The 18,088-nt window shown below is 40.9% G+C and overlaps 1 protein-coding gene across 1 annotated transcript in view; it reads right to left on the bottom strand.

Annotated features, from left to right (window-relative positions):
• SPOCK1 (SPARC (osteonectin), cwcv and kazal like domains proteoglycan 1) overlaps positions 1-18,088 on the bottom strand; it is a 309,178-nt gene that overhangs the window by 118,901 nt on the left and 172,189 nt on the right. The window contains exon 4 of the mRNA XM_074604578.1: positions 9,029-9,143. Coding sequence (XP_074460679.1) covers positions 9,029-9,143 — 115 coding nt within the window. The remainder of the gene's footprint in view (positions 1-9,028; positions 9,144-18,088) is intronic.

Genomic DNA, 18,088 nt, shown 5'->3' with positions numbered 1-18,088 from the left:
CATCTTAAAACCTACCTGTTTGCATTTTAGTAATAATCATAATGATGGTGTATTAAAGTTGTTTGAAAAAGCATTACAAACACAAGAATTACCAAGCTACTCCACATGCAAAGCCTAACGTCTTCTTACAAGACAACGATACAAAGGCAGCGAGTCCCATCCAACTTTATTCATTTGTTCATTATTCATTTGTTGGCAAAACTCTTGACATTTGCCAAGCAGATGACATTTATACCAATTACTGTTTTCATTTCTTGCTCACTTCAGAGTGAGCAAGAGGAGCTTTCCAAACAACAAAAAAGCCAACGTTCCGTATGTTGCAAACAGCTCACAATCCAAGTCAGGAACAGATAAATGCCATGGAGCAGGTGACTGAACTTTTAACTCAGCCTTCTTCCAGGTATCTCAAGGGAAACAGGAGCTTTTGGATGCTAATTTAGCTTTGCATGCTAGCTCTTTACAAGTTGATAAGAGCTATATCAAGAGGTTTATATATGACCAATTCTGCAGTCAACAAAAGAACCTGCTGAGATAGTAAAACTATTAAAGAAGAAACATTGTGTTCACCTTATTTTATCTTTCATATATTTAAGTTCTCCTTGTGTTCCCTATGAATCTGCTGCACAAATGTATCATAGACTTACAAAATCATTTAGCATGGAAAAGACATTTAAGATCATCGAGTCCAACAGTAACATTCACACATTGACTTTCAGACATGCATGTTCCCCCATTATACATTTAAGTTTCATATTAGTCAGATCTGAGAGCTCTAAACACTGAATTTTATATACAGTTTTTATGTAATACTCAGCTAGTCATGGCTTGTATTTATTTCAAACTCCCTCTTCCCCCTCCTTTTGTTACCATGCTAATAAAAAATGTTTTGTTCAGAGAAAAGTAATTTTGGCTATTGTATGTTTCTAGTGAGGACGAAAACAAATGAAGAATGCTACGTACAAATCCTCGAAACAGCAGATTGCACGTATATCTACCCAATTCTGGAGCCAGTTCCAGAGATACAGAGAAGATCAAAGCCAGAACTGTTCTCCAGAAAGCTCAGTTGAAAGCCCACCTGGAATATGGACTTCCGAATTGCAGATATTCTACTGGGGCTCACAGAAGGACAGCCACAGGTTTAAAGCAGGCATGGATGAACAGGCTCTTGAAAGAGGGGATTAATTTAAGAAATGAAGATTAAAATCTTAATAAGCAATGACTCAGACGGAACATAATACCTAAAGGTGTGTAAAGAGTTTAAATAGCAAGAAGACAAAGTGATAATTTTGGGTTTCATTTCTTTACTGATCTCAGCGGCCAAGCCCAATGAGCTCTGCTACAAAGGAAACCTGAGACAGTCAAGAGGAATGTCTTTTTAAGGCAGCTTTTTTATAAGAAAAGAGTAAGAGCATTTGCTAAGTCTAGCAAAACCACAGAAGGTCATTATTTCCAAATAAATACTGAGGAACCATTTAGGAAAACTCCAGAAGTTTCAGCTGGATTTTTATAAGTTTAGGCTAGATATTAGCAGGTTTCTAACCAGAAAGGCTGAGATGCTAAGGATTCTTCCAAACAGAGTGGAGGGGGCAATAAACCTTATTATATTTAAGACAAAACTTGGTAGTCTGATGAAAAAGTGTATATGATACTGTTGCGGAGGGATTGGACTTCATGATCCAAGAAGTCACTTCTGGTACATCTTTATATACTGCTAAAAGTGTACAACTAGGAATACTAAGAGCAGGAATATTACAAAGCAGTATTCAACCCATCCAATAATATTATCTTTAAATGCACAACTATTTATAAATGTTAATTAAAGTTCAGAAGATGATAGGTTATTTTCTTGTTCTATTCAGTATAATAACTTCCTGATGATAGTAAAGGTATCCAGAGGTACTGAGGTGTTTTCCAGTGAGTGCTCTGACACTGGTTCAAAAGGAGTTACGCAGCGGGAGAATGTCTCAATAACCATTGTGTTCCCTTTTGTGCCTGCAGCATCCTCACAGTAAAGTACAGCACAGTAAGACACGAGATGCAGAGTAAAAGACAATGACCTCAGCAGTAAGACGTTGACCCCAGCAGCCAGGTGCTTGGTGACTGTGAATAAAATACAGTAAATCCGCTGTTGATACCAAGAACACGTTCGTCCATTGCTGTTGCCAAAGCAGACAGAGCTGAGGACTTCACACTTTAAAATCCATTATAATAAGAGCTGTGCGCTACCATATATTTCAAAAATTACTCATGTCCAATAGGAGACAGTCACCTTGCACTACTCTAATGAGCTCTAAAGCTGATGAAGCACGACTGGCAACGAGTGCTGGGGAGAAGTGCAGAGTGGCTAATTGGCCTCGGGTTGCAGAAAGTTTCACATCTAGCCTATTGGTGACAATCTCGTGCAACTTCCATGGGAGATATCTGTGCTCTGGCTGCCCTTACTTTAGCACGTCTACATTTTTCTGTGGAAGTTTGAAAATGCATGGAAATATCAAAATGCATTGGGTAAAACTCGGGCACTTTTTGCTTTGAGTCAAGAACCGTATTTGAATTCAGCTTTAAAGATGATGGCTGGACTTAAGGAAAGCAGATCTTTCCTTCTACACGTTGGCTAAAGTTCAGGGGTCTTTTACCTCTGAGTTTTGAAATACACCAACATCAACAGCGAATCTAAAGCTCAGAAAAGCCAGAAAACAGCCCAAAAGGTACACGAAGTCTTGTCTATTGAGGGGAGATACCATAGCCAGCTTCCTCCAGAAAATAATAAACCGGAGAGTTTTCGTACAGAAACTGCTGAACAGCAAGTAGGTCACTCTCATGATTCAGAACAGAACTAGCTCATATCATCTTGACTGATGAAGGCTAGTCCCTCCACAGACTCTCCCTACGGTCTCTTTAGTTAAAAGCAATTTACCTTAGGCAGAGCTGAAACTGAGAAATGGACCACTTGGAGAATGAGACTTACAGTTTACAGACGATCCTGTTCAGTAGAGTAATACCTGATTTTAAAACCAGTGAGTGCTGTTCCAATATTTAAGCATCCTTGGACTGAATCCCGGGTTGTTAAAGATGGAGACTGTCTCGGAGGAAAAGCTATTGACCTTTGGGAGTTCAAGCTTAGATCGTAATTTTCATAATCAACATTTAAAAAATAACTGTAATGGGGAATAAAGGATAGTGCCAGCCTCTTATGCTGTTCTCTCTTTATAGTCAGTGGTCCCCTTGAGCACCTGTGGATTGATGGCAAATTACACCATGTGCTCTCTGTCTTATTAAAAGGCAACCTAGCTCACATAAGAAAAACAAACATTCCTGATTTCCACGTGTCTATTACTTGTCTGCTGCAAAATCCAAAGCTTTTGCACCGTGGCAGAGGCATGCCTTTGCTGCCAGGCAGTCCAGAGATAAATACTTTTAAAAGCTTTCAAGTTTTCTCTAAAGACTTGTGCACATCACTTGCACACCACTTGCACATCACATTATGTGATGTACTTGGCTGTGACCTCAAAGGCCCCTCTCTCTTTGATTTTCCCAGATTCTCGTTTATTTTTCTGGACAAACAGCATGAGCTACAGTTAAACTGTGCAATGTACCATGAGTGATTAGATATTAGGAAGAATAATAGTCTTTGCAGAGTAATGAACTATAGTTTACAAATTACAGAAAAAAATGCCATTTAGTCCATCCTGTTCATATCTAGAACTTTAATTCACAGAGGATTAAAATAATTCTCCCAGATTCTGCCAGAGGTACCCTTGGGAATAATAAGCCTAAATTTTGGCAATTTCCCCAGTACAATATATTTGTTCGCAAAAAAACATAATGCAATCAGTTGGTTTTTTGTGAGTGTGTGTTTTAATCAAATATTTCAACGCTCTGTCTTCTGAAGCAAAAATCTATGCCAGTAGATTAGAGAAATCAATGCTCAGCATTAGAGGTGGATAAAATGTTTTGCATGAAAACACTCTTTTTTTTTTAGGGAAAATCAGATTTAGTGACGCCAAGGCAGTTTGCAGAGAGACATAAATATTGCTGTACTGTTACTTGAAAAAAAATAATCCAACAGATTTGAAATGGTGTTATTTTTCTCTGGAACAATGGTCAAAAGATTTAATTTTTGCTCCGAACTGGGCAGTCTTCTTCCCTTAACTCTGAAAATGTTAATCAACAAAAGAATTCATTTGGCGCCCGTAAACAAATGTGCAGTAAAACTTAACTCATAACTGTGAATTCATCCCAGAACTTACAAAAAACTCTGGGGATGTGAAAAATAATTTTGATATTTATGTTTTCTGCGTCCAGTGCATACATTAACAATTTAATCTTCATAACGATTTTATTAGAGAGCTGCATTATCCTAAATTATTGAGTGGAGTCCCACATCACGCCATTAAAGTCATGGAACCCTCTTACCCCAGGAAGGCCACAGTGTCCCAGAACACATTTTTTGGCATGCTGCCTACCCACGATGGATGAAGGAACTGTGCTCTACTGCAGCACCATTTCAAATAACCTCATTTTTCCTCAGCTAAGATTAAATAATAATTGAAAGAACCGCATTTTTACAGCGGATTTTCCAAATTTTCTGCATTATTTTGCCTGCCTTGCATCTGCCAGCTTACAAAAAGGCACCAAGATTTCAATGAAATGGGGGAGAATTCACCCTGTTAGGGAGGCACATCCCTTCCCTCTTCATTTTAGCACAAACTGAAAGAAAAGTAGGGATTTGCAGAGAAGTTAGAAATAGTGACACTTTGTTTTGGAAACATTCTGAAGAAATAAAAGCTTACTAGAAAAACTAGATGGATAGTCTCCACGGAGAAAGACAAAAAATGAATAAATAACAGTGTGGTCTTGCCCTATTATTGTCTGGGTTCTACCATCTTGCTGCTTGTGGCAGCCCTTTTGAGAAAATACATACATATATAACACATATAATTAACACTGATAAATATACCAACAGGAAGCTGAACAATGTTATTTTGTAAAGTTCCCTTTGGGATCAGCTTTCTTCCCCGAATTGTACTTAACACACAAATGAACAACTATTTCTGAATCAGCACGAAAATGAACAAGAGAATAGAAAAAAAAGCTATGAACACAGCAAGGCTAATTGGGGAACAAACTGGTGTTATTAGTAGATCCAAAGACAATTAATCATCTCCCAGGTTTGCTTCTGTTACAACACCTCATATAGATTGCTCATGTATTCAGGTTTCGATAAACATTACCACATAAACCACGTGGAATTAAAGATCACGAGCTTAGGAACAAGCCCTCCCTCCCATCGGTCAGGCCACCGAAAACGTGGGAGTCAGGTTTTCAGCCCAGGAAGATCTTACCCCCGAAGGAGGGCTTGGTGTCGTGCCAGCCCTCATTAGCACCCAGCAGCCAAGCAAGAGAAAACACAGACGAGCAGGCTTCAGAGAGGACAGCAAAACAACAGGGTTAGGGTTTGTAGGCTCTATATTTAGGGCATTTTAAAAGGTAACTGTTGATCTAATACACAGACGTTGAGGTATAGTGCTGTTTAAAATCCTTGCTTATGTGCACAACTTTTCAGTAAATCCCTAAAAGTGCATTTGCTGTGGTCAAAGACTTTTCTGTAATGCTCCCGAGCAGTTCTTGAAAGCAGGTGGGTCACCCACATTCCTGCAATTATTAATTTCCTTCATTCATGAATTCTCTGTTGGATACAAGCTGAAGCACATAAATAGCACACAGAACAGCAGTGGTATGAAAATGCTCAATTTCACATACAGGGATGTTTTACTGGACTTGTTTTCAACAGGGTCTTTCCTAACCAGGAATGGTGTATAGACCACAGGATTTGTAAAGGAAGAGAGGGAGCTCTGTCTGCCTATTGTGGCTAAGTGTAATTGCCAACATTGCCACGTTGGTCACACCAAGCCTTTGATGCGTAATTTAGAAGAACAGATGTTTTATCCGGGAACTTGTCCAGATCTTAAAAAAAAATCTGTGAGGAATTCAGCAGCAGCCTCTCTTATCAGCAGCAGTAGCCTCAAAAGTACTGAAGAAATACTGAGTAAATAGTTGGATTTCCAAGTCACAGCAGAGAAGCAGAGACATCACTTGGTTACCTTTGTGAGTGACATACACTGCAGTGATGAACTAATTGGTGATTGCCAGTTAAATGGACTGAACAGAGCTGTAAACCCTGGACATGTTAATATGCCCATAATTTTTTCATCAGTCCTGTTTTTTCCTTGTTCTTTTCAAAAAAGCCCAAGAGTGACATCCTACCTTCCCATCAGCTGCACTAGCAACACCGGCAGAGACAAATGGCGCAAAGTTTTAACAGGACCGCAAATGTATGAGAAATCCTTGAGAGATATTAACTACTGCATTTCATGCAAAACTCAACTCATAAAGACTCTTCCTCATAGATCATGGCCAAATTGAAAGGGTTTTTAATCCACACAAAAGATTTCATAAGGCTCTATCATTAGTCCAAGGACTATTAAGCATGTAAGAAGGTACCTTCAAATTTATCTTTTACATACTCTTCAATCACTGCTCGGTCTTGCCTTTTCTCTTAATGCCCTGTCCAATTTGTACTGTAAACGCCTTAGAGGATGTGCTGACAAAACGCTGTTATCTGTCTGAAACACCTCTCGGACACCTTCTCCCTCATCTCCCTCTCCTCACCTCTGGGACACCTTCTCCCCCATCTTCAAGACCCCGGGCTGGTCACCAAGTGACTGTGGAGGGGAGGGAAGGAGGGACAGGGAAGGAGGAGGCTGCACAGGAGGGACCAGGCAGCCCCTGGGGCATGGGACTTCTGGTGGGCTCCTTTGGCACCCTGGGGTAACCAACAACCAAACCCACCATCACCGTGAGCTGCTCTCCCGCGCACCCACCCCACGTGCCCTGCCAGCTGGGTCGGGGCATCCCGCATCCAGCAGATCCACCATGGGCAGGATGGAAGCCACATCACTGTGCAGTATGGGACAGCTGTGCTGCCAGATGTGGGTCTTACTCCAAAGGCATGAGGTTTGCTCTGCCTGAAAGTCTTACAGGACGAGTTAGCCTTCACGGTGCCAGGGTCTGAGTAAACGTAAAATAACAAGTTTTCATATATTTCATGAGTTTTCTCAATTTTATACCCTGTTATTGTATTCCTGCGGTGGTTTAAAAAGCATGCATTCCAGCACAAAGGAAATGAAACAAAAATGGCACTGCATTGTCACTGGTGATTTCCAAGTCAGCTACACTATGCCTGGAAAAATACAGTTTCCTTGTGCTGCAACTCTTCAGCACACCAGCTAAGCAGGTGACGCAAATCAGCGTGGCTCTGCCTGGAAGCCTCAGCAATAACGCAAGATGTTACTCTTCTGATTACTTTTTGCTGAGCCTACATGCTTTGTAAAGCCACTGCGGCAAGTTGATAACGATGCATGAAATGGAAAATCCTTCTGAGCGCACCTGAAAGCACTGCGGATGTGCAACGCAACCGCAGTGGTGCTGTGTTATTCCATGGTTCCTACTACACATGCGCCCACACCAATGGACTCAGGCTTTCATTGGTTTTAAATAGGTGCAACTCCACCTCTTGTAATGCATTTACTCCTAATTAACACAGCCCTAAATAGGACTGGAGTAAGGTGCACAGCAGTATTCAGGTCAGGCACAGAAAAAAGAACAGAATGTTGTGGGACCAAAGATGAAAATCTCTAGTAGTGTGACTCCACTGGTTCAAATCAGCAGAGAAGTTGGCCTAGTTACTTTCCTCATTGACATGTCTACCCTCTGAGGCAAGGGTAGCCAGATATTTCGAGAATAAAACCGCTTTGGGGACGTACGTGCCACTATCAGACATCAGCAGTAGTTCTTTCAGCATTATAAAACTTGCTGGAAATTGTTTGGAGAATTTTCAAAGTAAGTTTTCAGTACTTTTCTATTCATCTCCATAGTCACAGTGCTACTCAAAGGTTAGCTGAAATAGCTGCAGGCAGTGGAGGAATCATAGAGAGATCACATGAAACACTGCCTGGTTTCTGGGAAAAAGGGATATTCAGCTCCTCTTCTATACCATTACTCTGTACCATTTTGACCACTTCTGGGACATTAAATACTGGAAATAGCTCAAAAAGCATTTGGCTCAACATCTGTGTCTATATATCATAAGGACTACTACATAATGCAAGCGCTTTAGATCCATCCTAACTAGAAAATGTAAGCTACATAATGCCAAAAAAGTCATTAGAATGTAAGCACTGCACATAGCCACACTCCTAACATCCTTCTAGGGTTCATTCCATTTTGAAAACCAAAGGTTAAACATACCGCCTCATGCACATTACAACATTAACTTTGTATTATAAATCAAAGGCAATTTATTTTTTTTTTTTACTGGATTAGCTTCCTCAGATGGGTAGCAGTGAGATAAGATGAGAGGTAGTACTGGTACATGGGAATCAGATCATCCTGAATTCAGTTTGGCTTAAACAGTTGTGGAACTAAAACCTCAGCTGACAATGACATTTGGGGACCTGAGTTGTTACAGGCAAATTTTTGCTTTCCTACTAAGTAGGGAAAGAAATTGGAGACCAGTTCCCAGATTCATTAGTCAAATGCAATGAAAGCAAGACAACATATTTTTCTTAAAATACAACCATTTCTTAAAGTACAACCATTCAGCGTTGCCCATTACAGTGGTACAGGTTTTATTCGACAGCTGTTGGCAAGTGGAGAAGCTTATTTCTTCAGTTTTATGCTGAGTCTTGACTAAGCATGTATTTGAAGATCTTGGCCAAAGCTTTTAACATACTAGCTATTTCACTCGCTCTTAATTCAGTCATTCAACAATTACATCTGGAGCTTTCTGTAATTATGTGACTCCCCGGGGAGATGCTCTACAAAGTTCTACTGACGTTTTTCAGTTTGATATATGTATGTTTTAAAATTATGTTTTTTAATGTTCACTTTAGAGTTTTCTCATTTTACTTTTTCTCATCATCACCTCTGTGAAGACACCGAACCCTCAAATAACATGAAGTTTCCTTACCTGTGTACCAGCTGCTTGCGGCTTACACAAATGGCAGTTTCATAGTCATGAGTGACACACACTTTATGCGGGCTGCACTTCACCTTCAAACATGGATCTTTGGATGGATCAAGGGCTACAAAAAACCAGACATATTAAAAAAGAAAGTGAGACATGCATATAAAGTTATCTCTTGGTTGACAGGTGACAAACAGTTGGAACGAACAACCCCACATCCGAGTGAACAAATACTTCGCCACTTTATAGTATGTGCCGCTGTTCTCAGGCTGCACGTTAAATAGAGACGTTTAGGTAGAAAGATAGATGGAGAGCTTAAAGATTCCGATTACTGAACGGTGATCTGAGTCTAACTTGGCATTCACATTAATGTTAGAGATGATGCATTGGGATGAAGTTCTGGTGTAATAATCTATATCATGCTGTTTATTTCATAGAAAAGTTATGGTGGACCAAAATACACTCACAAGTAACAAAAAGACCAGTATTTTAGAAGCTATCTAATAACTGACATATTGCAGAGTGCTAATAAATTTAATTTCACAGATACTGTAAAACAGACATATTCTTTTGTAGAAATTATTTTTGTTTTTTACAGATAAGCCTCCTGTACTTTAAATGCTTAAGTAGAAGAGTACTGATAACAATAAAATAATCCTGGGCTTTTGTACAATTTACACGACCAGCAGTGCTGTTGGAAGTGGGATTAGAAAGCACGATGAGTTGCTATCTCAGAGCAAATATGCCCAAGCTGTTGTCCCTGCTGATGCTCCCCAGGGAAAGTTCTTCCTCTAAAATCAGTCCTTACACTCTTTATTCTCCTTCTGACACTATCCAATGTTCCCTCTCTTGGTGGTAGCATCCTCACTTTGGTCTATGGCTTTGGTTCCCCGAGGAGCAATCACTGCTGCTTTGTCCTTTTCTCCAGTAGCCTAACAGGAACCTAACAGGATCTGGGGACAGACAGGGACACGCTGCCCAGAAATGTATCTTCAGCTCGCCCCGGGATGAATACACAGCGAGCAATCCTTCTCTCCACAATTCTTAAGTTGCCGGAGAAGAGAACACGGCAGCAGTAATGGGAACTTCTCTCCCTCTAATGTGACGGGTGATTTGAGTCTGGAAAATGTGCACAAGTGACATGCAATCCTGCACTGGAAAGTGCAGTTTACCGTCAGGTACCCTCTTTACAGTTTTGACTAGGATTGATCCAATGAACCTTCCTCCTGAACACATCCATTTACCAATCAAGCACAGTCACCTCTGGTTAATATCTGCCTCTCTGTAACAGTGCACTGCAAGGCAGCACAATAGCGGGCTTGAAGGAGTGAGTAGCGCTGTACCCTAACGACGATGCAAATGCACTTTGAAGACTGCAGACAGACAGTAATTACCAAAACTGGCATTTAGCCAGGACACAAGGATTAACACACATGCACATGCCCGGATACACACATGCCCTGCTTATCTGAAGAGTACTCAGAGCTGAAATGGCACAGTGACACCCTGCCAATATTCTAATAGAAGGCTCCTGCAAAGATGCCCGTTTGGCTTGTGATGAACCATTTTCCCCAGATGCAACAAAAAGACTCTGAAAGGAGCAATGAGAGTCTGAGGAGCCCCTTCACTTTTTTCTCTCTGTATAAAAATGTCTCCTAACACTAAATGAAGAAATTAGAACGTGGCATATTATGCTAGATTTTACTAGAACTGCACTTACCTTTCTCCACTCCTCAAATAAATGGAGATATTAAACACATATCAGAGGCCAAATGTGGTAAAATTAGGACTTTGTTTAGGATCACCCTGTTTAACACCCAAAGCAAGGGAGAGGGTCTGATCCCAGTGAAGGCAGGAGCTGCTCCTTCCCCAGCGGCAAGAAGACGCTGGTGCACTGGGCACTGGAGCAAGTGCTGGAGCAGCCTCCTGGTCCCTACGGAAACTCCACAAAGGCAGACAGTATTTGTTGTCCTGCCAGCGTGCAAGCCTGCCTGCCCCTGCCAAGTTTCTATAGACTGCTTCCTAAAATGAACAGTGATTTGATAATCTTTGAAACAAAAAAAAAGAGGAGCGATAGAGTGCTATGCAGGATACCACTCCAGTTAGAGCTCTGATCCCACCTGGGAAAATCTCTTACAAATACTTTTCTGCAATCAAGTCCCATTTGAAAGGCTATCTATCTAAATTCATTCTCTTACAAAAGGATGCTTCTAAAGATCAGCAATAAGATGTATCTGCCCGGATGAATTACAAATATTCAAAAAATGGTTCTGTGAATACTTCAGAAGGGAAATCACAGCCATACAGAAAAACTGCACCTGTCGGAAGTGATTTTTAGATGAGCTTTTTTTTGGACAATATTTTGCCATGGGTTTGACTTTCTGTTCCTTTTCAATGTGTCCTCAAATTCCATTTTACTTCTCCCCTCCCTCCCCACATAATGGAATGCTTCTTGGAAATGGGCAACTCTTAATTTCATTTTTGCGACTGTATTGCACATTATTATAACTGAGTTTCCTACTTCTACTGAAGGATCGGAGAAACTTTTCATTATACGACAGCAATCATACTTCCAAGAAGCAGAGGACTCTTCTGCTTTCCTGCAGTGCTCAAGTGCTGCAGCTGTTCTGTGTCGGTTTAAACAGCCGTAGCTACAAGCTCGTACCACATTAACACCCATTACACATTTGTGATGGGCAATTGAACCTCGGTAGTGCATATGTATTCAGTGGAATGCCTTTGGTGCAAGACACGGGACATCGTAAAAATAAAACAGAAGTGTTAAAAGCTTTTTCTTTTAAAGCAATTAAAACTGATAGAAAAGGTGAAGTGAGCAAGGAAGGAGAAAAGACCATCTGTTTCCGGCACCATAAACAACAAGGCATCAACATCCAGTGAATTGCCATTAGGAAAATGCATAGGTAGTGACTGAGGGGCCAGGGTCTGTCCCACTGGGAAGACCAAAGGCTGAAAAGGCTCTTCAGGGGTGTTTTGCTGTTGCCTTTTGGTGTCTTTTCTAAGTCAGACCAACAGGCAGCTAAGTAGCCCATGCCCTGCTCTTTACATTCCCAGAACACAGCGAGTGAGACAGACATTCTTAATCCTCTTATTTTGCTCTCACTGGAGACTGAGTTAAAGACTGAGGCAGATATTTGACAAGGATTGAAATGGCACGCCATATCCATCTGCCTAGATATTCTTAAACTGCAAACCGGAGTGAGACACCCTCCTTCTGCAAAGCCTTTAATACGTAAGCACCACTTGGAGCATGAAGGGTCACCAGAATATAGGCTCAGGGGGCTGATATAATTCAAAGGTCGCATCCATACAAAAAAACCTTAATGACCAGAACTTTTGCTGCCTTGCAGCTGGCCTTGCTCCTTCACTGGAGCACAAGCACATTGTCTGTTTTGGCTGGTGACACATCCTTGATGCAAAATGCTGCATCAACAGAAATCCTTGTGCAAATTGGCTAGGAGCCCAGGGCTAACATCTGCCAACACTGCTGGGCTGCTGGAGAGTGCTCTCTGGCCTGGTGCTTGTAGTTTTCCATCAGCTAGACCCTGTGTAAGTGGGGTTTAGCCTTTAAAGTCAATACTAATTTTGCATGAATAAGAGACGGAAGATGTATGCCTACATGGTCTATGTGACATCATTCACAGTTTCAGTACTTCGCATTTTTTTCATAGTAAAATTTATTTTAATTGAAGAATTATATCCACTTCAGGAACTCCTTAGGTCTTCTAAGGCAATAAAACTGCACACACTTCTGAAGTATGTATAGTCTGAAACAGCACCACACAATACATTATTGTTAAAAGAAACACAACTTTCAAATATTTTGCAATTAAAAATTTTCTATTGAAAAAGAAAAATAGTGCTGAATGGTCATCAGTTTGAAGTAAAGGAATGGGAAAAGATGTGGTTGGAAATCCCGGTCACTATTTCCTTTTAAATCAGGCCTCAACTTCTCTCTACCTCAGCATCTTGCTTCTAAAATCTGAAAAGAATAATAATGCTGGCAATAATAATAAATGAAGCTTTTCCCCACCTGTGTGTGTTGGATGAATTATTTCATTCATAGCCGAAAAGCTCCTGAAGATCCTTAAATGGAACACACTTATAGAAGCATCATTTCTTATTCATTACAAACAGCCCTTCCGTACAGTTCAAATCAGTAGAAGGAAGTTTATTAAATACAAGCAAAACTGTGGGCTTTGTCAGAAGACAGCAAAAAGACCCCACAACATGGAATGTTATTTCTTGAGATTTTTTTCCACTTATGCAGAATACATGATCCATATGAACATAAAAGGTCAAAATAGGGATTTATATGTCTGTAAAGTTCCCCAACATGTTAAATAAGTTTGGAAGGTTGTTCTACTGCTAAGCAACACAAGCCCTAAGGAGGGCTCATAATAAGAAACAATTTCTGAAATATGCTAATCAAAGATCATGCTTTGTTAATCAGATTTCTACATGACTAGGAGCAGATGCTCATCATCTGCAGAAGAAAAGACCCTTGGGAATAAGATGAAACATAACAACCGTATTTGTCATCACAGTTCTTTTTGTCCTAAAGCAATGAGTATGAAATCTTTGAAAATGAAGAGCCAAAAGTAGAAATAAAAAAATGAAAGTGGGAAGAGGAGTGAGAAAAAAAGAGAAGTTTTGATTATAAAGATGTTCTTTTATCAGCCATCCCTTTTCTACGCCAAAGAGTCTGCACACAGTTACTTGGGTCTGTCTGCACAGTAATGACAACACCCCCTTAAGCCTGGCTTTAATATGTGAACATTTTTCCACTTATTCTTTAGCCTGAGACTGAAGGTGAAATTGATATGGTCAGTGGCTGAGGGTTGGTCCAAAATTTTTGGAGGGAATCCATGTCCAGTCAGTATCGGAATTAAAGGTTTCACACGAACACAAATTCTTTGATGAAAACCCACTTCAGTCACCCTGCCTATCTTTTTGTGATCCAGGTTTCACAGTTTCCCGTCCTGAGCTTTTCCCACATTGTTAAATCCCTGCACACTTGGTCTCCAAGGGAAGCATCCACCCCAGGAGACAGCTGGCTGAAAACCAGGGAAATATGGTACTGCACATCTCCCAGTATAAACATTTTCAGAAGTTTTTCACCCTGGGAAAATGTAGGATTTCTGCCTTTTTACCTGGGCTCAAAATCTTCCTCTTCCTCACTTAACACCTAGCTGCTTCTGCCGCTGACATTTGTTTTCTGCCCAGCCATCCTGCTGCCCTGAGCTCTGAAGTCTCTTCCTGCCTGGCACAGCAAAAGTGAAGAAGTGTTTAGATGGGCTACAGTTTCTCTTTCGTTGACCACAACATTTTTGTAGGAAAATTGTAGACTCTTGGTCTGCCAGCTCTATAGGTCAGTGGATTGCACCGCAAAAGGGAAAGGGTCTCATCTAGACGCACAGACCCCAAACCCATGCCAGCCCCATTTACACAAAATGCAGGTACAGGATCAGAATTCCTGTCATTAAGAGACAAAGGACCTTTTTTTTTTTGTCAAGCTTTTATTATGCAGAGCAACCTAGCTTCCCTATTAAAACTATAAATCTTCTGTGGTTACCTCACAGAGATACCAGAATAATTGGTAAACAAGAAACACCAGGGATTGCATCAGACCATTAACAACCTCCGAACAGTGCGTTGGCATCTCTTTCCAAAAGGAAAATCCAAAAGGATTACAAACACCAATTGCATCCCAAATCCCTCTCCCTCCCAGCTCCACAAAGCCATCCAGAGAAGGTTTGCTTATGAACCGTACGCACTTTCCTCTCCCCTCCCTGCACCGTTCACCAGAGGCTGTGAGTTTGCAATATAAATCAGTGTTGGACAAAGACCTAACAACAGTGTTTGAGATACTTTTCTATTACATTTCATGGTTTTATGTATTACCACTATAAAAGAAGACTTATGACTTGGAGGAAACTCCTTAGTTGAGACAACGGCCGCACAGGGAGAAGTTGCTCTATAAGCCTGTAGCTCTACGTGCTGCAGCTCTGGGTCACTGTGTTAATCACAACACAGTAAATTTATTTTTCACACATTGGACTTTAAAGGGGTGATGAATAAATACTTTCAATGTCTTGCAGCAATGGATGTGTAATCCTGCAGAAACTGTACAACTAGTTCACAGCAAGATTTATGAGCTTGATTTTGTTTTTATGACCATTCGTTTGGGGGAAGAGAGTAATTTCAAACTCATAGCTGTTTAGTGGAGCTGAAACAAACTACACAATCAAAAAGAAATGGCATTATGTAAATATTGGGTTTTTTGTTTTCAAAATTGCCTGACAATAAGTGCTATGATCACTCAATGACAAAAATACTTCTGCATAATGAAATGTCAAGAGCTGTTGCTTTTATGCAATCCCCTTGGAACTGTTCTGACTATATGAGAAAAGAAGAACATCTGTTGAGAAAGGTACGATGAACTGGAAATGGGACCTGCTGTCTTCGACGCAGAGATCCTGGTGCATATTTTAAGACAAAAAAGATTGATAATAAAACAAAGCCTCTCAATTAAACGATGCGTTACATTATAGGTGCATTTCAGTATTATTATGTATTACTTGATTTCAGCAATACTCTACGAGCAAGCCCCAGAAGGAAAGCAGAGCTCCTGGCCGTGCAAGCCAGCCGTAAGGGCGTGGGAGCAAGAAAGCTGCGACCACAAACTGGGTCTGGGCAGAAGGCTGATTCCTCACCTGGCTTCCTCCCCACTCTGCATGAAGCTCAAATGGCAGCTGACGTCAAACTTCAGATCTAAGAGGCAATGTTTCAAATCAGCATCTTGTCACCCCTTACAGCACGGTCACAGCCAAAGAGAAAGTGTGATCAAAGCAGCCAAGTAGCGACTTGGAGGAATTTTACTATATACTTCCACAAAAGCCATCATGTAGCAAACATGTAAGAAGCCATGCAGCCAGCTTACACGCGTATTAAAAATCTCTATGAAGTTTGCTGTTGATTTTTGCTAGGAAAGGGACATGTTTTCAACACAAGATGGCTAACGCATGATGGCTAAAACCAGTTATGGTTTTATCATCTCGGTTATCCGAAGTAAACCCCGGACTTCCCCCCAGAATCAGAGCTTCTACTCAGCTTTCAAGTACATGATGAATTTATGCTTTTTTTCCTTAACGTGAACATGGCCATACATATTGACTTAAAGAGCACTCAGGTGAATGTTGCTCTGCTTCTCTGTGACAACACAACAGTTTTCAATGCTCCAGAGGTAAACTCCAACCAACCCACGTGCCAGTGGAGTTTAATCCAAGTGCAACAGGACTGCCCCATGGCCTTGAATGAAGAAGACACCCAAGTAAACCTCTGATGGACTTTTATAGCTATTCAGAAGGTTCCTGCCCATGCCCCTTCCCCAGATTTTCTTATTTTACAGGCTGGTAAGTGGCTAAGACTACATTGTTTATTGGAGCTCAGTGTAACATTTCTTCCCAGAGCTGGTATTGTTAATAATTCTGGTTTTAAAAAATGTTATTTAATACCAGATTACACCCCCCACCCCCACCCCACCCCATATCAATTGCAAATAATTACCAATGATTTTTATTCTGCTCTGCAAATCTTGGCATAAATCATTCTGCTTCATTAGGGAGAAAATTGGTGTTAGCCCTCCCCAAGTCTAGGGGAGAACATGTCTTCGATTAACAAGCTCAGATATTTAAGTCTCTCTTTCTCTCTCACATGCTCCCTCTCTGCATAATTACTCAGAGCAATTTCCATACAGAAATCAATTCAGCTGAAAATTAATTACCGTAGGCCTGAATGTTTCAAACATGTATGTGAATTATTTTCAGTAAATGGAATTTCTCAAGGCAGTTAAACAGCAACATCTCAAACTGTCAGCATTTATTCCATCACTGAATAGCCTTTCTGTGTATGTATACAGAATGCTTTGGAGCACCCTAACGTTTGAGGGGCTGAAGACGTTGGTATAGCGCACAGAAACATCTATTCTAATTTTTACATGCACTTTCAAAAATCATTTCTTATAAGTGACATGTAATTGCTTTTGACATTGCTGAGGCCATCCAAGGCAAAAGATGCTTCAAAGGACTCTACAGATTTCCTTTCCCAAGAAAAGGATAAGAACCCAAGTATTTAAAGGAATTTCCTTGACAAATATACAGAAATCTGACACAGTGAAAATAAGTGAAGAAAACTAAAAAAAAGGTAGGACTGTAAGTTAGGAAATGTGCTTCCACCGGTGGATGTGATAATCAGTCACAACCTTCAATGCAGGTATTTCGCCAGCAACTAGTAAAGAGACATGTGTAAGACGAAAGGTGATTTTCCGAAGAGTCATAAAAGAGAAGTTCCTGGTTTGATTTCTGACGATGAATCATTATAATTTATATCTCAACATACTGCAAATGTATCTGAAATAGTTCCCTACGCTGGAAAAAAAGCAGCTGTCAAGCACAGCGACGTACTCGCTTTGCTTTCCAGCTACCACCGGGTGCACTTTGCACAAACTCTCCCGCCTGCAAGGGAATGGCTCCCCCATCACGCCAGCACAGGGCCCTCGCAGCAGTTCAACACCCTGGGATCTGGCGTCGGTGCCACCACGCCTCCCCACATTCCAAGCACTTCCACTATGTGATAATTTGTGCTTGTGTGTGTCATACCCCAGGGTGTGTTTCTGCATATCCCGGTAAGCTGAAGGCAAAACAGACCTAAAAATCCCACAGACAGAAGGATGTTGGTCAGATGTTCTGTTCAATTATTAATTGCAGGAAGTAGCGAGGGTACAAAAATAACCCCTTTCTCCGGGACTCACAGGGCTTTGGCATATGTTCAATGACAGCAGCTCTACAGTTTCTGTCTTAGAGTCCCAAACCACCCTGAGGTGATCCAGCTTCAAGCTTCCTGAGATGGAAGTAGAGCTTCAAAAGATCGCTCTAATCTTTAGTTGGTGGAACATGAGAAAATGAAGAAACCTCTGGCTTCTGCCTTGCAGGGAGGACACAGTTCCGCAGTAATCTGGCTTAACAGATGCTCAGCACAGGAGCA

Source organism: Larus michahellis, chromosome 11 (assembly GCF_964199755.1).
Source record: "Larus michahellis chromosome 11, bLarMic1.1, whole genome shotgun sequence".
Classification (NCBI taxonomy): domain Eukaryota; kingdom Metazoa; phylum Chordata; class Aves; order Charadriiformes; family Laridae; genus Larus; species Larus michahellis.
Note: the sequence above shows the minus strand (reverse complement) of the source record. Positions and strands in the feature narration are given on the sequence as shown.